At 36.2% G+C, this 24,250-nt stretch overlaps 1 protein-coding gene across 9 annotated transcripts in view; it reads right to left on the bottom strand.

Annotated features, from left to right (window-relative positions):
* Window positions 1-24,250, bottom strand: part of PTPN3 (protein tyrosine phosphatase non-receptor type 3) — a 199,818-nt gene that overhangs the window by 14,798 nt on the left and 160,770 nt on the right. For 8 of the 9 annotated variants that reach the window (XM_030012301.2, XM_030012295.1, XM_030012297.1 and 5 more), the window contains 10 exons: window positions 21,970-21,993; window positions 19,883-20,081; window positions 18,813-18,890; window positions 17,766-17,822; window positions 12,677-12,833; window positions 10,728-10,894; window positions 8,577-8,667; window positions 8,251-8,312; window positions 7,252-7,398; window positions 3,038-3,166 (listed from right to left, as the gene is read on the bottom strand). In XM_030012301.2, the coding sequence (XP_029868161.1) occupies window positions 3,038-3,166; window positions 7,252-7,398; window positions 8,251-8,312; window positions 8,577-8,667; window positions 10,728-10,894; window positions 12,677-12,833; window positions 17,766-17,822; window positions 18,813-18,890; window positions 19,883-20,081; window positions 21,970-21,993 (1,111 nt within the window). The remainder of the gene's footprint in view (window positions 1-3,037; window positions 3,167-7,251; window positions 7,399-8,250; window positions 8,313-8,576; window positions 8,668-10,727; window positions 10,895-12,676; window positions 12,834-17,765; window positions 17,823-18,812; window positions 18,891-19,882; window positions 20,082-21,969; window positions 21,994-24,250) is intronic. The other variant, XM_030012296.1, reaches the window with a different exon arrangement.

Here is a 24,250-nt window from a genome sequence, read left to right as displayed (position 1 = left end):
CACAGCCTTGCTAAGTTCCATGGCTGGGTTCTAGTCACACTGAACTGAAATCAAGAAAAAAGCTTGTTTAAAAAAGGGAAAGGAACAAAAAAAGTTTTTTTCAAAACATAACTGGATGAAATCAGTGAGATTTAATGAGCAATGATGTGTTGCGAGGCAATTATCTTAAAGGAAACTGAATGAAAGTTTTCTTCAATGATTAAAAAGAAATATTTATCTTGTTTTACAAAATAGTGTTCTGTGTGATGAATTCTGCACTCACACTACACAATTTCTTTCTTTTGGTCTGTTTGTTCTGGTGCCAAAAAGTGTTCTGAAGCTTTTTTTTAAAAAAAAAAAAAAAACCTCAACAAACCAAAACCAACTAAACCTCAAAAAACCAAACTTAGTGCTTTATTTGCTTTTCTTTCATTTTGCTACAGGATAGCTTTCTATCTTGGTCTTGAAAAGAAAAGGTAGGAAATCAATCCTTATTTCATTTCATGAGGCTTAGAAAGGTTACAAATATTTCACACATTTGCAGTCATTTGCTGATCTTCAATGACAGGTAAAGAAGTACTGAGTTAAACTGCATCAGAAAAATCCTAAAAAGTTTCTTGTTCATCAAGTCTCCTGAACATATATGAACAAAAGGCCAAGGGCATCATTTCATAAACTTCGCTTTTGAGCTATTTTCCCCTAAAGGCAGATTTGAAACCCGTGCAACTTAATTCACAGGAAAGTCTTTCACAAATATGCCGTTCCAACAGAAATCAAGTCTCTTGTGAGTTTGGAAGCTTTATCCATCTTACTATTAAAAGCTACTTGTCTTCAAAAACACCAGTCTGATGACACTCACATTAGTTCAGGGAATAATAAAACCTTGGTTTGAATTCAGATGACTTTTTATGTATTCTTCAAAGAATACAATAACAATATCTGTCAGAGGTAGTACATATAAAGCTTTGCCTTCTATAGAATACATTTGGTCAGCTTTAAGAAAGCAACTCAAATGACATGTAAACCTAGGAGATACTTCAGTGTTTCAGAGAGTTCGTTCACTATGTTTTAGCAAGCTACAAAGGTTTTTTATTTCCATCTGAAATGCCAAATGCACACAGAGCTATCTATTTTTGTTGTTATTGTATAGACAGCTCAGTGTTCAGTGTTCTTTTGAGTGTAGCCGCTTTATTTAAGTGTACAAGTAAACTTGCCTTTAGTGAAAAAAAACCCCTAAACCAAAACAACCTTACCCTCACCACAAACACACATCCACCTAGGACTAACTTTAGCATGCTTTTGTCTAACCTAGATGAAATCTATGCAAGCATATGCCTTTGCATTAGAAAGGATGTTCTCAGCCGAGAGCTATCATGAGACAACTCGCACAGCTGAAGAGCCCTGTAACTTTCACATCTGTTAACATGTCTACAAAGGTACACTATATTCTCACACAACTCAAAAAGAATTAACTTGTATTAAAAAAAAAAAAAAAAAAGACTGCCCCATTCTCATTAGGATTTTGACTTTCACATGCTAGTAAATAGACACCTGAAGTGAAAACACATAGTGAATACAGTTAACTGGTGAATTTACTCAAAACTATGTACTGTTTTGATAAATACTAACCAAGAAAAAGAACAAGTATTTGAGAAGACTAAAGTGTAATATTTTACATGAAGCATTAACTAACCCAAGTTAATTGGCAATCAACTAATTTGAGTGACAGGGACTAAAAGTTTGTCTACCTATACTCTGCAGTACTGCTTTAATGAGGTTCGTTTCTTCTGTGCTGACATTCAAGTTTATCACTTACAGATTAATTGGCTGAAGAACAGAACCAAAAAATCATGCTGCTCCCTGACTGTATGGTTTCTCATAGCTAGAAACTGAAACACTGTAAACCGTCTGAACTGAAAGACCTTAAAGTACTGGCATCTCACATCTTTATGATTACAAAGGAAGTCTTAATCATATTGAAACAAATTTGGATGCACTGCCAAGTGATAGAGTCAGTCACAAATTTATAAGACTAAAGTGTGGGTCATCTTGCTGTAAGAACATCAATTAAATGTTAAATTTTAAAACAGACATTTTCTTTTTCTTACTACTAGCAATTCTAGTAACAGTAACATCTACTTAACTATGCAGAAGTTTAAAAGACTGACTATTATTGGAACTGTAAGTTAGCATTTGGTCATTACACAGTGATTTCTTACACATGTATCTTATGATAGCGCAAACCCTTCATCTTTTTAGAAAATATTTGTGACCATAGAATTTTGGAAAGGCGATGAGAAGGAAATGTATAAGAAATGTAGGACAACTTACAAACAAAAGCCACACTACATCCCATATATTCAGGTTGTGGGAAGTCTAGATGTGATCTGAACGTAGATTTCACAACACAAGCTGATATGTAAGAAGTATTCCATGTATTTAACTTTCTTCTTGCTTTATAACCCTTCAATTGGCATAAAGTATTAACAGCTATGGTATATAAGTACCTTACATAAATTGAGTACATTTCAATTGAGCTATATAAGGATTTTTTTTCTTTTTTAAAATCGGACTAAAGACAATGAAAAGGAACTGGTGAGATTCTGCATCTTCTCTCAAAACAACATTACTACGCTTCACTTTGTTAGCTATTCTAGCTGCATGTGCCATTAACCAAGTGACCCATATTTCATCCTTGAAAGAAGACAGTTACTTAGAAAAAAACCTCATTGAAAATTGACGTACTTGTGAAGAGTCAGTGACTGCAAAACTGTTTATAGAAAAGCACTAAACTTCTTTATGAAGCTTATTATAGTACCTGTACAGCATAATGTATTATAGAACTTCAGAAAGTATGTTTTTAGAGAAGCTCTAAAGAAATAATCATACTATGTTGATTAATATATTAATATTCTTTTTCTAAAAATGGGTATATATACGCACACACTTTTATATTCACACACAGACATACATGCTCAGACACAGAGTCTATATCTACCTATCTATACATGTATTCATTCAGCTTGCTTGGGGATAATTAAACATAACGGGTGTTTACCTCAACATTCGTAATCACCATTTCTCTGACAACATAGGCAATCGTACAATCTTCAGAGTGGCATCTGACACGAAAGCTGCCATATTCCATTACATCTGGTGGATCAGGCCAATACTGATGACATTTGGTCTGTAAAGAAAATTAAGCAAACATCAAGATGGTATACAGGCACTTCTGTTTCCAGTCTCCCCTCCAATGCTATGGTTCAGGGAATTCAAGGAGCCGTATAAAATCTATTCTGGTTTGTTCATGAGGTGTTTACATCCAAATTGGAAAATAGCATGACAAAATAGGCTAAATTCTCTATAAACATTTTAGTAATTTATAATAAAAATTCAGGTAAACTGGATGCAAGACGCTTTCTGTCTGGTACTTATCTGCAATTGCTAAAATGACTTCTGAAGACATAATGTAGGAGGAGAAACAGATAGACTTATTCAGCCTTAAGAAGAAAAGTGTAGGGGACAAATTTTTAACTAACTTTGCTATAACCTGCTATTAGGTGGCTGAAGACAGACCCACAGTTTTCTTGAAAGCGAACAATGGAAGGACAAGAGGTAACTGAAAAAAAGATTCAAAAAGGGAAATTCTGATTAGAAGTTGGCAAAAAATTTCCGTGAGGATGGTCAAGCACAGAAACAAGATGCCCTATGAGGCTGTGGAATCTCCATCCATGGAAATAAAACTTAACTAACATGATACTGTGCAACCTGCACTAAGTTCAAAGCTGCCCCTGCTTTGAGCAGAGAGGAGTGGACCAGATATCTCCACAGGTCCCTTCAAACCAGAGTTATTCTTCAACCTTGAAGCAAGATCATGCCGTAAGTAGCGTGAACTAGTCTGTCCCCCTCTACTCCAACACTGCAATCTCGCAGCTGAGGGAAAGAGCAAGGCAGGCTCCATTTCTGGAGGCCCTAAGAGAGAACTCATTCTGCACAGAGAGAGGGAGCAGGAAAAGGAATAGCCAACAACACTGTCACCCCTTAATACGTGCCCTCCAGAAGTTCAGCGTGCCTGTTACTTGTCTGGCTGCTTCCATAGGAACGGTTTCCTTTCTCCTCTCCCTGAAAGCAAGTGGTGAAGGTAATGAAGCCACCCTAGCAATCTTCTAAAGATTGCTTCCCTAACTCGGGTATTAGTTTTCAGGCCACTAAGAGCTATATGTTCCTTTGGGTTTTGGCAGGAATTCACTGGATGGGAGAAAAGTCTTCATTTTTCCATTCAATAATATTTTGTGGTTTAAGGCAAACATATTTTTAAAACGCAAAATAAGGCCTATAAACATTAGTAGCAAGAATACTATATTGAAAATTATTGCAGGCACAATAATCCACAGTAATTTGGTCATATAATGAAAGCTGCCCTTCACACTTTCTAGTGAAAACTGAGCTCAGAAGCTGGAAGAACTGACGAACAACTTTAGTTCATGTGCGTGTCATTTGTCAAAGAGATGTATATTTTTTTTCAATGTCAGATGCAAGACTGAAGACAGAGATCTCTTAAATGACTAATTGTATCTAAATGCTAAAGTTATAAACAAAAACCTAGAAACATACCTACTGATCCAGGAAAGTGTAGTTTGCCCTCTGCCTCAGACAGGTTTCATGCAAGGCCATAATGGCTTAACCTTCAAGCCTACCAAAGTGTGACAAGCAAAGCCATACGTGCACACAAATGCACCTGATGTATTTTGGTGTCCCTCAAACTGCACGTACAGTACAAGTGAGAGCTGAAGTGGAATTCAAGATTAAAATTATATCCATGAAATACCCTATTTTTTCTAAAAGAAAATAGATTAATCAGTTCTGTGTACAGGAGAGAAAATGGTTCCCTATAGTCATTTTCTGCTGCTGATAGTAAGAGGCTGATCTTCAGATCCCTACCACTCTATTGCTGAAATGATAAAGTCTTTCTTATTCTGGTTCACTTCTAAAGGCAGATAAGATAGGCACAGTACATGTAACTAGTCAGTGTACATGTAACTTTTGCAGAAACAATCCTAATGCCAATATCTACTCCTCATTTTAAAAGGTAAGCTTAGAGCAGCGCTGATGCCAAAGTTTACTACCTCACTTCCCACCTAATCAAAGGCTGAAATGCTGTGGAATAAACTGAACTTGAAAAAGTATTCCGGTGAGATACTAGTTCAGTGAAATCTTTGTCCACTGAAGACAGCTCAAGTTTGCCCATCAACATAGAGTTTTCAACATTTCATCCCAGTAATTAAATATTCTCATCTTCTACTTCTGGAACTCCAGTCATGTAAATAATTGCTGTCATATAACAAATATAAACCAAGTAGCTTCCAAGTATGAGTCCACTGGACTTACGAGAAAGGCATACTAAAGAAAAGTCCAGCTGAGCTGTAAGAAAATCCAAAGGATTAATAAAAAACCCGCTTGACAACTCCCCAGACACGGTACCGAAAACTTTTAATACATTTTAATACATTTTAATAATAATTGTTACTAGCTCCAAAAAAACCCCAACAAATTGATATTCCCAACATGTTTATATTTCAGCTTTAGTTAATTTGGATTCTCAAACTTATCAACATTGCCTGTGCCATCTATAACATTTTTTTAACATAACTTCTTTTTAAGCCAATAGAGTGGCAAGATCTGGAAATTTTAAAATGTTAAAATTTCTTAATTCTGTCTTTCTTGGGGCTCAATTTTCAATGGTCTGAAATCCAAATTTTAACCATTATGCCTGAAACTTTTACTGTAGTAGTTTATCTGAAATACTTTCCCATTTAAATTTAAGCCAAACTAATGCATCCATTTCTAAAAAAATGAACATCACGGGGGGGGGGGGGGGGGGGGGGGGGGGAGTTTTTTATCCTATAATACAAATCTTAACACCATTGAAAAGAGACGTTCTAGAATGGCAAACCTCCAGGGTTTGGGAAAAGGTTTGGCATTTGGCAATGGGGATACTCTGGCAAGAACATAAATCTTTTTCTATTCCTGAAAATTCACCCACAAACTGGGCAACTGTAGTTCACCTCTTAAAGTAAACACAACTCAAAGTGTCTGGTGTATAAAAGGTACCAGCAGAATGGTTAGAAGTTAGCAACAAATTGCCTTGAAGTTTCCAGCTCACTGGGCAAAGTACAGACTAGTACCAGCGGTGTTTCTCCTCAATACAAGGAAAAGAAAGCAGGAAGCTATTTTGACTGCAGTAAAATTGAAAGATGTATTTGTGCCAGATGATGTTCAATAATGTCTGTCTCCATGACCAGCTACATAACCTGACCATGGTTAAAGTCTGTTGCTTTTCAGCTTTCACACTTCTTTCATACATTTCAATGAGGAATTACATTGTTGATTAACCGTCCTTACTTACGTCTCAATCATTATGCTGTTTAGGACCTGAAATACTCACTTTCTTGCTTTCCAGAAAACATTGGTTTTTGACTGGGATGCCAGATAAATTTGAGAGTGTAGGATAGATCACATAGGAAGTAAAGATAAAGGCTACAGTGAAGGCATATAGAAGTCATCATCTCCACCTCTTAAAAAAAACCCGTTCAGTTTTCAGCTTCTAAAACTTCAAAACCAATCCCTTTATGTGCATTAATAATCTAAAAACTTCATCTTTAAAGCTACAAAGGATACGTTAAATCAAAGTACAACAGAATGCACCATATACTGCTTTAATTTTCACTGTATTATTCTGAAATTAATGGAGTGCTACAATTTACTGAAACAGAATTAAAAGAATTATCAAAGCAATTCTAGGAAAGAAACTGCAACATAAATAAAAGCAAGGGGGTTAAATTCTGACAACCAGCATGCTGAAACTAGTAAGTAGTCCAATGGCAGGCTCCTGTTTGAAGTCAGACCACAAGTTTTGCTCAACCTGCTCAACGCTTCCAGGTGTCTGCTGAATTGTTAGGAGAGCAACGGCCACATGGAGCCAAGTTCTCAGGGGGAAAAAAAAATGACAGCACATAGTACCTGGTTGATCAAGAAGACGGAGTCAATGCAGTGATTTCTGTTCATCAGACAGCTGGTTTGTTTTCAAAGCAGCATAACAAAAAGAAAGTTGCAGAGTATCTGTTCCTCTAAGTAATTCAGAAAGCCTGGCCTTCAGAGAAATGATTCAACAGAATCAGCCAGCCTATTTTAGGGTTATTTAATCATAATGATGGGAAAAAAGTTTAAAGGCACAGTACATTTCTTCAGCATACAAAGAACCTGAACACTTACCCGTCCTCGTTCAGTGAGAGTTGTTAACATGATGATCAGTGACAACTTGTGATCCCAGACTACTTGCCAGAAGTGTGCACATGTGTGTGGAAGAGGCCCCTGAGTAGCAATGTACCTGTTCACAATGCCCACAGAAGGAATTTCCATCTATAAAGAGAGAGAAAAATCCTATGCAAAGTTTGCTCTCACTAGTCAAGTACTATTTTAATTCAGCATTTCATTCAAACAGGAAGTTTTGAGGGAAGATTAAGGCTGCAAGCTGAGTAATAAGACGATCAAGATCACAATTTGTTATGTGAAAATTCTTTAAATATTTAATTTAAACCACATGTATACTATAGATTCTATAGTCCTTCATGCTGACCTAGGAAAAGATGATTAACAGTGAAAATGTATTTGAAAACTTCAAACTGCAAAGTTTTCCAAATTTTCTTTAATATTTGGTAAGGAATAATGGTAAGGTATATCAAAGGTACACTAGCAAAAGCAGTTTATTGCCTGATACTAGACACAATAAGTTAATAGTTGATTCTGTGATTTAGGTGTTTAACTTAAGTATCTGACACAAACATCTATATATTTCCCCCTCTTTTCCCTGTCTCCCAGCCTACACACATGATTAGGGGAATCAGGGCTCTGGTTTATCTTCTGGACTCTTCATAGCATAGTTGGTAGGCCGTAAGTGGAAAGGGAAAAAGGCTTAGTTTTAAGCTCTAAGAGACAACGTCAGCATTTACAGTATATGGAAAGGTAAACCAATTTTTACTGGTTAATGACTCTGCACATATTACAGTGTATACCACATGATTGCATCTACTGCGTATCAGGATGGCCACTTGTTTCACAGGAGATGCTTCATCTTTTACATTACGAATCTTTACATCTTTTACATTTACAAATTCCCCAAACATAAAATAAAACCCCCTTATTCCTTAAAAAGGCTAAATTTAGTCTGCTATTGTAATATAGAAAGTGAGCAAGTGCAGGTCTCTGACTTACATTCACATAATTTGCATTAATGTAATCTTCATCCCCTTGCAATATTATCCTTGTGGCATCATCTGCACACACACAAAAACCAGAAGGAATAAAATTAGCAATTAAGGGCCATGCTTCCCTTCTACTAAGTCAAAAAACTGAAGAATTGCAGACATACAAACAGCAAAATACAAACCAGAATAGATTACCTTTTAGAAAATAAAATGAACAATGATATGACTTTGATTATATAATGAAATCTTTAATCAAGAAGTTCAATACAACTGTTTATAAGCTACCATTTAGAGGATAAGGCAAAACAGGCAGAAACTGTGCTTAATACTCACAAGGTAGAACATCTTTGTATCTATTCTTGTCCATATTCTGAGGTACTTTTGCACATGTAACAGCCAACCCTGGTTTCTTTCTATAAAGTTGCTGCAAAACAGAATGAAAAATGGTAGGATTTTGAGGGGTGTGATTATGCTATATACACCCTAAATAGATTCACATGAAAATACACAGACTGGAAAAAAAAAAAAAAAAAAAAATCAGAAGTTACTTTCTTTAATCTTTTTCCTAACCATCTGCAAAATTCACCTGAGAGTTTTTTGTATTTAACATGACAAGAATTTCTGTTATTGCTAGCCCATCATCATCTCTAGACGAATTTCTAGGGGGAAAAAAAAAAAAAAAAGGAAACGTGAGAGTCATAAACCATTTCCCTGCAAGATTGCCTTTTTCTAATAAAACTGTGGGCCAGTAGGAAAATAGCAGTTGAGGGTGGAAGAAGTGAGCAATAAAAGACATCACAAGAAAACCAACTGTATCTGGAACTTCATTATTGTTGCCTGGCAAAAAGTCATTTGCCATTGACAGACTTAAACTCTGCTTAAGTGGAGAAAGATATTCTGGAAAAACTGGATTATTCATAGTCTACTGGCTAATTATTTACTATTTTACTAATGTGAATGGAGAGTTTGAGAGCCACCAAAGCTGATGAGGTGATGTTGCCATTGTATCTGCTTCTGAAGATCACTAAACAGTGAACTCAAAGAAAGGCCACTAAGCTGGCCCCTAGTTTATTGGATTTCAAAAAGGTTTTGCGCTTTTTTGTAACAGCAGTAATATCCTTTTATAAGGGCTGTCAGGAAAAAAGTCATAAAGGATCAAATGTTCTATGAAGATTATTACAGGAACTTTGTGCACAAATTTAGTCAATGGCTTGACAATTCAGAAAGAATTGAAAGGCTAGTTCATATCTTTTGAGTTACTGTTTCAATAGCCAACAGGCTCATTGCTATTGCTGCATTGCAACAAGTGCTGTGGATTTTGGAAAGCAGCTGTGAACCACAGTCTACAATTCCTTAAAAAAAGGGGGAATCTTAACTCTCTGAAATCTTGGAAACAAAGCAAACCTGATAAAGAGAGTGGTTATGCAATAAGGAAGACCACATCTCCTCAGCTACCACCATTAAATCTTACGGCATTTGAAAAAACTATGAAGGAAAAAATATCAAAAAGGGGAAAAATTGTATTGCTGTTCTACAAGTTTTCAGCATCAGAAAGGGTTACTCCAGAACTCAACAATGTGAAACTTATAAATCATAATAACCAGGGTTTCTCCAAAGTTACTATAAATGTTTGGAACCATAACAGCAAAACAAGCACAAACATACATACATACACTGTACTCCCTTGCCATTAGAGAAGCAGCTAAATTATCTTTTGGAATTTCTTAAGCTAACACTGAAAGAACTAATTTAATAAACTATAAAAACATGTTTTCTATGACATTCCTTGCTAACACATTGAAGAACATGACAAACATTAATTCATTAATCTATACAGCAGTTCTTCAAAGTCTCATCCTATATATATAGGGGAATCTCACCTATGAAGTAATCCGCCCAAGAAATAACCATCAGAGTTTTAGATCACCAGGGAGAAACACCACAGAACTGGACATTACAAATGTCCTGCAAATGGAAATTAACATTCCAACACTTTCATATCAACCTCTAAGAGCAGGTGATGAGGAATGGTCAAGCTGCTACTGTTATTCCGTGAAAGAAGGCAATACATGAGAACTTGAAACCCTAACTTAAGATACAAAAGATGTTTTAGAAATGGCACTGAGCAGCATAGAAAGAGAAGCAAAGTACAAGACTGACCTCTGCCAAAATGCCACTATTCTACTCAATAAAATAATTAAGAAAAAAAAATACTAATGTAGTGATCTTTGGCTACTTGAGCTAGAAATATGTTCATTAAAACACATTTTTCTCAGCAGGTGATGTTTAATGCAAGACTGATAGCTCATTCTTCCCTAACCTAAGTAGTGAAGGGTGAAACCGATGGGCAAGTCACATTCCTGCTCTCTTGAGATAAGACTGAACAGGAGCAATGAGATTTCCAATTAATTAAGCCCTTACGTTACTTGCTGGTCACAGCTATTGGTCTATATTAATGGCGTTTGAGAGTTGAGTATTACTTACCTCAAACTGAATAAGGACAGTCCCACTTTCCAGCCCTCTTCTTAGCTGCTCCATAGACTCCTCCAGTGTATCACCACCATATTCAGAACAGATCGGAAGAAGAGATTCTGGGAGATTGTGGGAGTCAGCTTCGTCTTCTGATTTAGGCTCCACAAACTGTTTAACTACTGAAAGACGTATTGAAAATTAAAGTCTGTTACATACAGCATTAATGTGTTTGCAACACATACTAAAATTTACCAGCTTGCAAGAACAACAAAGTTTGCAAAGCCAAGGCCTCAGAAAAGCAAAGAGCAACACATTTAACTCCATTTCTCTATGTACTATATTACTGTAGAAACTACTAAGAATAAAATGCCCTTATGACCTTTCAGAAAAAGAAACTCCTCAAGGTGCCTATCTATGAAGGCAAAGAACTTGACTTCCAAGGACAAAGAGTTTTCTGCTACAACCTTGTCTTACAGAATGAACTGCTGAATAGGCTAATGAATCACAACATCCACCATGGTAAAAAACAAATGAGTTTTGCCTAAGAAGGTTTAAAGCATAATTAATGGAATATCTCTGTAAGAAGCTTATATAAGTTTGGACTCCCAACAGCAAAACAAACATGAACATACTTACATTGTACTCCCTTGCCATTAGAGAAGCAATTGAATTATCTTTTGCAATTTCATATGCTAACATTGGAGTAACTAACTTAATAAACTACAAAAAATGTATTAATCAGTTTTCTATGACATTGCTTGCTAACATGTTAAAGAACATGACAAATATTAATTAATCTACACAGCAGTCCTGTCTCTATGAAAGCTATTGTATCACCAAATATGTCCAGCTGTGGTTATTCTCTGCAATGATCAGAATGACTCATACCTGCCCGACTTCAGAAAATGGGGAGCTGTTCATACTCATGCCTATACAAACGACTGGCATGGGGCCACAGGTTATCTTTAACTAAGAGCAGACTTCTCTCATCTGCAAGTAAGAAGGGGACTAGAAAAGTTACGGGAAGACTGAACACTGCATAGAACCAATGGAAAGGCCTACAATAATAGGAGTGGGACCGTTCAGGGCAATCAAGACCAAGAGCCCATCTGTCTTCCTAGAAACACAAGAAATTTTAAATAAAGTAAATGCTACAGAAGTATATATCATTTAGGCAGTTTTATTCCATCCTGTTTCTCAGTGATGCATAATCCCTTCAGGTTTTTAAGTCTTAATGTAACCAGAAACTCTGTGCAAAGCTTTTCCATAACTGTGCATGTTAAGGTCTTACCACAGCTTTTCAGGAAAGTAAATAATAAACTCAAAGTTTCACATCATCTGAAAGCTCTTGGGATCTGCATGTGTTTCAATACAGAACAAGCAAAACCAAGCTGGATGGGTTCCCCATATTTTAAATATACGGGCTTAGGACCCTGCGTATTTCAGTGATTGTCTCCTGTTTGGTGGCAGCAGTTTAGCAAGTAGCCAGCACAAGTCAAGCTCAGTATTGTCACAAAATGTCTATTGTAAGAATGGAAAGAAAGAAAAGAAGCTTATTTGACTTGTTTCATTATATAATTGTGCTGGGGAACAGCCCATGGGTATTTGCAAACCTGCAATTGGGGATTTGTGAAATTATGCTGTATTTAAGAAAAAAACAAACCAACACTCAAAATCAAAAACAAACCACAAACTTTTGCAGTGGACTATTTGTTCTCACAGATTTTTAGACTTAAATAAAAAGAAATTCTAACTAGATAGATTCTTTGTTGCAGTGCTAAGAACCTATATAGTTAAAACTATTTGTACTACTAATTCAAATGCAGGGAGTTCTACTTTTTAGCACAGACCTATTCCCAGTGCGCTGAGAACACATCTATGTAAACAGAAAAGGGTATACCACCAAGCATAAGAGCAACAGTCTCATAAACATTAAAAGTGAACAAAATTAGCCCGGTTACCTTTCCGCCTGACCAAAAGTGCAAGCTCTCTCGTGTGAGATTCTCTGCTGGCTTTTATGAACATGACCACCTGGTCATGCGTGTGCTCTGAGATATCTCGGCCATTAATTAATACTATCTGATCACCTTCATTCAGTTTTGGAATGCATTTATCAGCCTGTTTCAAGACCAAAGAAACACATTAATGTCATTGCATCCAGTCATGTAAGCAGGAACACATCAGGATATTAAGTTCATCATGTAAGCAAAGTCTTCAGAGTTCTCCTGACAAGGTTTCATCTTCTATATCAGAAGTTCTATCAAAGGATTCAGACCTAAAGCTGTCTTTCTTGCTTCAAAGCCTCACAATGAAAATGAGAAACAGTTTAAACAGTATATTGATATCTATAAAAAGAATTTGTATTTATCAAACCGCCATCATCAGATTGCTCTTAAAGATCTAAATTTCAGACTCCAAGCCTCAACAACCCCTGGTTATAGCCATTGGCAAATGAATTTCTGGAAAAAGTGTTTTGGGCACATAAGATAACACGCTTCAGTTTTTATGCAGTGAATACTGAGAAGTCAAAACATGATTCTGATGAACATTATTTAAGTGACATGACATTCCCCAGGCATGTACTTTTTAAAATTTAAAGAAATCCATGCACACTTCACATTTTTGTTATTTATAAAATTCTTATTTGGTGGATATCAAATGATATCTACAAATAGAGAACGGTCTTCCTCACTTCATTGGCTGAAAGTTTTAACAAGAAGATGCAGGTAAGTACTCAATGTATGATGCTCAAGTACCCTGCATTTGTGACAAATTCTTTTGCTACCTGTGCTGCAGAGAACACTAAGACAAGGTTTTCCCCACCTCAGATGAAAACTTACATTATGTCTTGTCTTGGATACAGCAATTTAGATTAACTACTGAACTCTAGGGTTTGGTTGGCTTTCTTTTGCCACACTTCGTAGTATGCTTAGCTCTAAGGCCAGTGCAAAGCAATTCGGGCTATGGCCAGAATATGATGATGATGATACAAAGATGATTAAGGGGTTAAAGCATCTCCTGGATGAGAAAAGGCTAGGAGAGCTGGGAGTGTTTAGCCTAGAGAAGAGAAGGCTCAGGGTGGATCTTGTCAATGTATATAAATACTTGAAGGGAAGGTGCAGAGAAGATGGAGGCAGGCTCTCTTCAGCGGCGCCCAGTGACAGGACAAGAGGCAACAGGCACAAATTGAAACACGGGAGGCTCCATCTGAACATCAGGAAACACTTTTTTACTGTGAGGGTGACTGAGCACTGGAGCAGGTGGCCCAGAGACATTGCTGAGTCTCCCACCTTGGGGTATTCAAAAGCCATCTGGACATGGTACTGGGCAACTGACCCTAGGTGATCCTGGGGGGGTTAGACAAGATGACCTCAAGGTCCCTTCCAACCTTCTGTGATTCTGTAATGTCAATGTGCAGGATTCTACAACCTTTGAGTGTCAAATAGTGTAACAATTTGATTTTTCATTGCTATTCTAATTTTTATTTTGTCTAGGAAGTATCCAACGACACAAGAATGATATCTTGATATACTTATATATACTCCATTTCATTTGTTATAGAAATAAGACATAGACGTTTAGTGTTATTCTCTAGTCGTAGGTGTTGCCTATATTTCCTTAATGCCAGCACAGGTTCCCTGAACTTTATTTATCCAATGTTATTAGCCCTATCATAAAACCATCACTAACTCCCCATATGTGAACAAGATGTTCTAATTAGACCCAATCCTTGTTATGCCTTGCACTGATGGCTCATAAACCAAGTTTATCAGTGATGTACTATATACCAAGTGAAAAATAGGAAGAGGTGGAAAAGAGAAGTGTTAATGAAAGAACCAGCAAGAAGAAAAATGCAGAATAAAAAGAAAATAGAGGCAAGGATATGAAGAAGAGAATAAATTGGGAGTCACTTCTCAGAGAATAAAGTAAAAGGAAAGAAAACTTAAGACATGTATGAGTGCCACAAAACAGATAAAGGAGAAAAGAAAGAAGAGAGAGAAATGAAAGATGTATCTAAGAGGAAAAAATTCCAAGCAGAAAAGCTGCTCAAACATTTAAAAAAGGAATAGTTTCCCCCAACTTCTTTCAAAGAAATAAGGAAAGAAAATGATGAAGGATAGGGAAGACTGACAATGATTAATAAAAAACCCAAATGTAAACCGAAAAAGAATGGGAATTAGGAAGAACCATGGTGCTCTTCAACATTGATTTATCTAGGTATTCAAGGCTCCCTAAAAACTGCCTTGCCATATTTTGTACAATTTACAAAGGCAAGGCTGAAGAATGCAACTATGAATGATTGATTTAATCACTCTGAAATATTACTGTTTGAGATATAAGTTATTCTCTCTGAAATATAATTATTTGAAAAAATAAGTGATATAAAGACCATATCAGGTCAGTCTAGGAGAGTCAAGAAGTCAACAAGAAAATGGAGGGAATGGTGTCTGATCTCCTATATTTGTCTATAATTTAGATTTCTTGGCTGGCTGCTAGCTATTATTCTTTATTACAGAAGGAGATTAATGTCTTTGTGCAAAGAAACTTTGTTAATCATGTGACATGTTAATGCCTCAGCTCTCTTACTTGAATCATCTGACTACATAAAATATATCTTGAAGGAGAATTAATTCCTTCTATGTAAGCATAATTTGTAGATTTTTCAGATACCGAGCTTTTCCAGACAATTAATTATGTCAAAGGCTTCCTGTCCTATTGACACACCCAATGTTTCATTTTATGCTAATCACCTTATTATTGCTCCAAGAAGCACGCCTATCATTTTTCAACGAGAAGCACTATTAAATAAAACCATAAATGACTCCTTTAGCACCTTAGGACATTAATACCATTTGTGAAAAAAAGTCAGTTTAGGATTTTAGTTTTAAAAAAAAACAAAACAAAAAAAACCAGTTGCAATAAATGGTGGTTGATTAGATGTAATGCTCCCCCACAACAATTTTGGCTAGTCTGTCCTACAATCCTCCCAGCATACTAGATTGCTGCTGTATTAGAGGGGGATTTTTAAAAGAACTTTAAGACATGAAAGAGAAAATACTGCCTTTTTTTGGTGAGTAGATTTGCTTCCCCTCCTCCACAAAAACAACAGATCTTTTTGTAGGAAAGGGGCAAAAAATAACCTACAAACCTGAGAAATAATCTTAGCAAATAATATTACCAAACAGCATCCCTGAGGACAACTTACAGGGTAACAAGTGAATCCAGAGCAAGTTAAAATTGTAGCAAATACAATGAAGGAAAGGCATCATTGACCTAATAATATAAAAATGCATTCCACAGACTGCTTAACTTGAACTTTCAAGTATCAGCTACATTTCATTAAACAGTCAAGAACAGGTGAAATTTAGTTTATGGAAAACAATATAATCAATGTTAATACTGCTATGCTCTAAAAATAATTGGTTTTTTTCCTCTTGCTGTAACATGACATGATTTCTTAACGCTGCTGTTGAGTATATCATCTTGGATAACTGTTTCCAATTTATTCCCTGACCCTTGATAACTTGCTTGCTTGGTGGCTTAACGAGGCTACAGATCTAACTTGTCACTTGCATCTATGCCTATGCCACTAATTGGAGACACTTAAATGAAGTGTGTAAGTTAGAGGTCCAGTCCTATTTCAATCCAAGAGAAAAAAAAACAGATCAATACTTTCCAGGAGACAACCTGAATCTGCCAAAGGAACTCACTGCCTCTGGAGAAGCATCTTTCATTCTCTGATTGTGGAATGAGCCTGTTTGCCCTACATTAACTTCAGTATCTCGAACCACTGTCAAGAAGTTTGCTAGGTTGACCATGAAACGTTTTAAGGACGGTTTTATTTTCACTTTGTGGATTTAAGTTATAATGATAATTTCCTACTACTCTTTTATCCAAATAATTATTGTAGTTCATAAAGGAATGCTATGCACTGCATAAGTCATAAATCATAAGTGTGGCAAAACCAACTTCTCAAACAATCCGTTTTAGCTTGATTTACATCACAACATTTAGATATCAGTCCTGTAACTGCTTATCAAATTTCAAGAAATCTACAAGACGCAGAGCACATTGGATTTTTAGGATTAAGTCAGCAGTATTTCCAATCAAGTTTGCACTGAAATTATTTTATGAGAGTTGGGAAATACAATTTGGAAGACGATGAGTGAAAAAAATTTGAAATAACATATGTCCTCACAAATTTATGTACTAATTATTGAGAAAAAAGTTACTAAGACGTTATATTACTATTTCACAATTCAACAGAAGAATTCAATGGTTGTACTGATTCTGATGAACATTCCACCTAGTCCATAAATATTTCCATAAGCAAAAATCCATGGCAAAATAAGAACAGAGCAAACATATTCTGCACCAACTCTCCCCTGCCAAGTACTTTCCCATCCCATAAATATTTTTAGCCCTAAGGATTTCCTCAATCTATCGTGGTTTGTCTATTCAGTAACTGTCAGCAGGTTTTTCTCCCAAGTATTTGTCCTCTTCTGAACATCCACAAAATTATTTTAACTACAGCATCCTTTGTCAAGGAGTTTCACAGGTCTACTATCTTATGCATGAATAACTACTTCACTAAGCATGAAGAGCCTGACTTTCACCAACTTAATTGGTAGCCTGTAGTTCTTCTGCTGGAATTCCCTGCTCACAGTACTCCTAATCTTACAGATCCCTACTACATCTCCCTTAAACTAGTTCTTTTTTCTAAAGAAATGAGACTACTCACTCCTTTAATGAAGACTGTTCCACATCTTCAGTCATCGCTCTTGTCCCTCATCAAACATTTTCCAGTTCAAGATACACTTTTTGAGATAACGGGGGAAACAAACATGCTTTCTACTGGTATCTTGTCTGGCTAACGCTTCCAGATCTTTTCATCTGTGGTTTAAGAAACCACTGGTCAAATCAATTTCTAAAGAGAACAGCTCAGCTGCTATCTCATACTGGTTATGGGTGTCCAAATTCCTACATGTATGGACCTCTGAGTGGTGGAGTAACAAAGGAAGGGATTAAGAGTCTTAAAGATTTACTTACAGGTGATCCTGGAGTTATTCTTGATACCACTAATGGCATTTTTTGATCTACACCACCCTAGAGGAACATCAGGTAAACAACCACGATAAATATACCATTAAGCATAAGCAGCATTTAAAACAAGTAATCACTTTTTTTTGTTTTTATATAAACTTTATGCTCTGTCATTATAGGCAGAGTTGCCAAGATTGAATTTTCATCAGTAAATGGCAAGGGGCGTAGTGTCTTTAATTCTACCATTTTCCAGTAAAATAGATCCAGTGTCTTTGCTTGGCCATACATTTTAACAGGCAATAAACAGATCAAATACAGCATTCATTCTAACCCTACCCCTTCAAGCAAGCCCAATTCAACATTTGAACTTGCAGGGTGGACAGTGTTCTTAGCTGTTTTGATGGACCTGCAATAGATCAGGTAGGATCAAATTTCCAGACAACTGTACTCCCTTATTCTCTTTACATGACATTCTATCACTGCCCCACCAATAAATGCCCAAGGTGAAAAGATCAATCTGCTTCAATTTTGATATTATGGCTACTTTACAGTACTTTATCTGCTTAAATGGAATTTCAGTGAGGAAATGTAAAAAATTTACAATAGTAAACTTCAATAGTAATTTCCATTTCCTTCATAAATTAATTTTCACCTTTCCAATAGGATTTTTTAATGGATATATTCAATTGGATAGCAAAAACTATTTAACTTGTTTTATAATACAGACGTCCAGTTTTCCAAAATTTGATGCCTTAAATTAGGCTTCCAAGTTCATATTTAAGCAGCCAAATAGGCAGTCTGCTTTGGAAATGTGCCATGCCTATAGTATATGCAACTAAAACCCACAGAACTACTAGAGGCTTATTTCTGTAAATGTTGCTTTAGCATTTAAGGATTAGGCTGCCACTTTTAAAAGCTCTTGGTCCATAAGAAATTCCTGTAGAATATACTGCTTTCTCCAAAGCATTGCATTAAAAAAGAAAGATAATCATAAAGTCAAAGCATAGTATGTCTATAAAGCATTTAAAAATAACTAAAAGATTGCTGTTTTACCTTTAGATTAAATCCAAACTTCCCATCTTCATCTGGTATGATACGCACCAAAAGTAAATCTCCCTCAATTAGGTCATTCTGCAATATATAGAAAAAACAAACCCAAACTTTTCTAATTTTTAAAAGAAAACAGCAGCAAATTAAGAAATAGTGCATTCAAATTTAGATGTGCTGAACAAGAATAGTCTATGTAAATCCATGTTTAAAATAGGAAGAAGGTAAGGTTACAGAATATACTTATGATAGTAACCTTTTAAATTGTAAAAACAGCAACACACATAACAGCAAATATATTCTCTGCTTGCTCTGTCCTAACACTGTTACTCTCATCTTAGCTTTGTCAATTGACAGCTTCTATTAAAATTTTCAATGTGATGTCTTTACTAAAGGTGACTTAAAAGGAAAAAAATATTAGGTGCAACACATGTGAAACAATTCTGCTCTAAGGACTATGAAGTGACTACTTTTTCTCCAATTTTTCTCCTGTAAATGGGTGCATTGGTATCTTCTGCAAAAGATCCGCAAGCCAGAAGGATTAAAAGTTGGCAGCAGCTACTGGACAGGCAGGTTAGGAAGCTGTTTATCACCCACCTGAAACAGGCTGGAGAAAGGGGAGGAATGATCCACTACCTAACGCTAGCAAGGAGCAGCTGCTCTCTAGTCAGTGCAGAATTCAAAGGATGATGTTTAGCTATCCTGAAGAAGAGATGCCTGGGATAAAGCAGAGTTGTGCCTGCTATCAGGACATATAGCAAACTGAGTTGTCTGATCTTTCCACTTGGAGAAAATAAGATTTAATCATGTGAGGATTCCCATTCCACTAAGAATTTCTCCTACAGTTGCTTCTGGAAGCCTGGACACTACGGAAATCAATGCAGTTGGCAGGCTGGCCTATCATACGGTGTACACAGCCTTGGATAAATTGGAGTAGTAAGACAAGATTTATTCTTATTACTGCATAAAATATGCTCATCCTGAAATATAACCACAATTTTTGCACATTCTTAATCTACAGTTCAAAGCTACATTCAGTACTAGTTTCGACTTTAAAAGCACGCAGCTGAACATACCTTATCACAGTAGTACTGACTGGAATCTTCCGTTGAGCTACTTTTTGTAACGTTGTCATACGTTTCTAAGAACTGTTTATCCACCCCTTCCAACGGGTAAGAGCCAGAAATGTTACCAACTCCATTGGGAGACTGAGCCAAGGCTTTAGGTGAGATACGAGTCAGAGAACTCCGCGTTGGACTGTTTCCCAATACATTCCTTCATTTAAAAAGGATAAATAAATATTACAAAGGTATCGTTATCCAGATTTTTAAATTAAATCATAAAACATACAAATATACTGCCCAGTTAAAAGAGCAAGCCAACTTTATACTTAGATTTAACACCACTTCTTGAAGTGAAGGGTAACAGGATTGGAATATGAGCTAAACCTAACATTTGATCAGTGGACATCCAGAAGAATGGAAAAAAACAAAATTAGAGTAGCAAAAACATTTTTAGCAAAATATTTGGCTGTTAGCAGTGAACAGCACTGGTGCAGTGGTACAGGAAATCACAGTAACAAGAAGAGAGCTGAACCCCAGGGGAAAGGCACTTCACAGTTGCCAATCCTACCCATGAAAAGCTTTTGCCGTGGTTCCACCCTCAGTCTTGCAAAGCACTTTTTTTTCATTCCTCCCTCTTACGAGTGCCATCTCAACCTTATCCCTCTGGGAGAAGGTGGTGTGCAGAAAAGCATGGTAAATTGTTAAAGAAATAGGATATGAAGTGACAATGAAAGGTTTAATTACAGTTACTATATTCCGTCACTGAGGTAGTTATAACCATGTAGAAGGACCCAGAATTAAATTGGGGTGCAGACCTGGCCTAGTGATTCAAGAACCTTAAAATTCATGGATAACAAAAGTCGGTAATTAAATACCTCAAGTCTTAGAACTGGCCGAGCTGCCTGGTGGTGCACCAAGACCTTTCAAACACTCATTTAGCTACATGCCCCCTTGTGAAAAGGATGAAATGCAGACCTCTAATACAACTAAACCCCTTCTTTAACTGGACCAAACTCACAGATACCATACAAACTAACTGCTCCGTCTTTATAAATACTACATAATACTTTGTGAAAATCTCTGTCCTGGGGAAAGCTCAGGTATAGCTCAGCCACAGTTTCCTATCACTAACATAGAGCGCTGTGTATGGCAAAACCAGTCCTAGCTACTTGAACCATTTCCAGCAATCACTGCTAGCTGTCAATGAAGAAGTAATATTACACTATAGAGGAATGTAGCTTAGGCTTTTAACATACAGGACTTGCATTGCAGCAAACTTTAATAATGCAAATACTTATTTCTTGGCTTGTGGAAATCTGACTACAACAAATGAAACATTCTGAAAGGTGCCATCAAGCAAATGTATTCACGCCATAATATTTCTGATGTTCAGTTATAGTACATGTACTTGGCAATGGAAATGAAGTGTTTTGTGCAACATTTGCAGAATTTTCAGTTATTACAGAAAATATATTTTCAGTATTTGGGAGATATTATTCACTTGGCGCGCTCAATAATTTCAAAATACTTTGTAGTAGTGAACTATAATGACACTTATACTGTCAAAACTGTGTTTTAATCTGATAGCTTCCAGGACTTTTCATGATTCCTGTGAGGCTGATGTTAAGCAAGGAGGAACATTGTATATGTAAAAACATCCCAATAAGTTTTTCAGAACATAGGAATTTTGAAAAAACATTTCACTTACAAGTTGACATTACAGATCATAATGATTTTTGCAGTGTAGAAAAAAAAATTAACAATACCAGAAAAATATGACAAATTATTTCAGTTAATGCCTTCTGGCACTATATAAAGAGTTACCAGATAAGATTACCAGTGGATTTTTGTATCATTAAACTTTTACAACTTTTTTTAACCAAGTTCTAATAGTGATTAGGGCTCTCTTAGGACTTAAGATTTTACACATCCTGATCCAAAAGCTTTTTTTTTTTCCCCCACAAATCTTTACAATCTTCTTTTATTTGTGTCTTTTAACCATACAAGACCACTACTTTGAAAAATCAGTTCAAGTTTTGTATTTTATTACATATCTTAAAACTAGAGATTCTATAGCAGGAAGTTTAAAGAAAACTCACTTTGGTGATTCTTGTTCAGATGACCTGTTTAAAAAAAAAGACAAAAACAAGAGTAAATGAACATAAGTTAAATCTTCAGGAAAACAAGAACTAAATTCTAATAACAATTAAAAAAGCCTGCATAAAAGCCAGAAGGTGTGCTCATGGTAAATTAAAGAATACTTAATCCTCTGCTGGAAGTCTGAATCAGACAATTACGGAATTTCTGAAACACTCAACAAAAATCCCAGGGCAGCTCTAACTGCTCACTTCCACTTTTGGCACAAGCCCAACTACAGACAACACACATCTGCTACTGCTACTTAAACTATTTAGGAGTTTACAGAGGCAATTACTTAGCAAGACACCCTACATCATTTAAGAAAGTTTTCAATGTGGATCACAATGACTACAGACATCGCTGACTGTATTTTGTAAAAAGTCAAACATGGCAATATCTTTATGTAGAGTTAACAAGAAATGAGCATAGGCGGCTTCAGAAGCGTGAAGTTTCTTACACTTATTCTTATCATGTGAGAGCAGAACAGATGTTGACAGAGAACTTTAAGACAAAGCATAACTAAAGCAGAAGTGGTTGCACAGATGAGGACAATCTAGCAGGGAAAAGAAATCAAAATTTGCGGTACATAGCATTTTCCAAGGCATTCAGTTAGCTTCGTCAGAAATCACCTGAAACAGTGAGCTGAACTATATTACATCAATTAAGACAATAGCCATGATACTAAGATAAATTTGAAAGTAAGAGTTACCAAAAAGGTGCTTGCAAAGCAAAGTAAGTTTAAGGCAGATGGGATAGCTTTACAAATTTAATTAAGTAGTGTCCACAAAACCTGCAGTGATGTAAGTCCATGCTGGAAAAATACAAACATGAAGTAGTTCGGTTTGAATGTAGAGTTGTTGAATTGTCAAATTATAGGAGGCAATTCACAGTATGCAGTTAAATTTTCAACTATTGTTCTCTAAAACAAACACAATATTAAGAATTATGTACTATGTTTCATCAAAACTACAGTAAAAACAGCAGCAGTATCAATCTGGTTAAGTTTCTTTACATGTGTTCTACAATATGAAGAATGTCTTCCTTGAGAGGCAGAGATGGTGAAGCTTGATTCCCTAAGAATTTGTGGTGGTTTGGGTTCTGTGTACTTTTAATTTTTTTAAAGCACTAAACTTCTTCCTTTTTTAATGCAGTCATGCCCCCCTTCTGATTCCACTGACCCCCATTCTCCCACATATACCTGTGGTTCTCCTTGTTTGCAATCCCCATAGTATTTTTACCCCCTAAGTGCCAGCAGTGCACAGCAGATCATTTGGGAACATACACTCACTTGCTGCCTGACCAGCCCACATCTAAATGGAACAGACAACCATTGAACTCACGCTGTAATTGCTCAGTGAGAGGAGAATGTCAGTTTGAGTTTGTTTGGGGTTTTTTTTTCTGCCTAGTCACTGACTTTCACTAATCTTGTAGAAGACACTGCATCTTTGAAAACTTGACTCCTACATTAGATTTGACCGCAATTGTCCAAACACTCTCAAGTGGGAACAGAGGCGGACGGGCAGTGCAATGACATAAGCCTTCCTTAGGAAGTCACGCTAAAAATAAAGAAACATTGAATTTATTTTCGTTTAAGCTTATTGATTTCCTCGTGAGGCAAAGAACAATGAAACTGTACAGCTTTTCTACATTTTGCCACAGTAGAGCTACAGCTCTATTACCAAATTCTGTATAGAATTCAAGTTGCTGTAAGTTAACCCTTTCAAAAGACTTCACCAAAAATTTACACACATAGAATTGTGATGCAAACGATGCAATGTCCCTATTTTAATACATTATCTCCCCTCTTTCCTCCCAATAGAGTGAGGTAATTTGAGACAGAAAAAAAAGAACTGGGGCTTTCATTCACATACTGTGTATAAACATACAGCAAATTTTTCATCATCTCAGTAATACATCTGGAGACTTAAATGGAGGATACAAATTCTTAGTAGTATTTGCTGAAGGCTTATCTGTTAAATTATTGCACTTCAATTCAAACATATGAGCTCTGAAAGAGTTACTGAATCATTCTGTAACCTTTTAAAGTGGAAGAAGGTAACCAAAAATTTGACCTAGAAAGTGACCGAATTCAAGGCTTAAAAAAATTCATCAGTGACAATGCAGCTGTGTTATCCTAAAGTCCTTAGTAGCTCAGCATGCTAGAGCTGCAGAATTTTGCTCTGCAACTCAGTTAAATAGTATTTCTAACATTTAATTACTCGCCAATATCATAAAGTGCCT

This window comes from Aquila chrysaetos, chromosome 4 (genome assembly GCF_900496995.4).
Source record: "Aquila chrysaetos chrysaetos chromosome 4, bAquChr1.4, whole genome shotgun sequence".
Taxonomy (NCBI): Eukaryota; Metazoa; Chordata; class Aves; order Accipitriformes; family Accipitridae; genus Aquila; species Aquila chrysaetos.
Note: the sequence above shows the minus strand (reverse complement) of the source record. Positions and strands in the feature narration are given on the sequence as shown.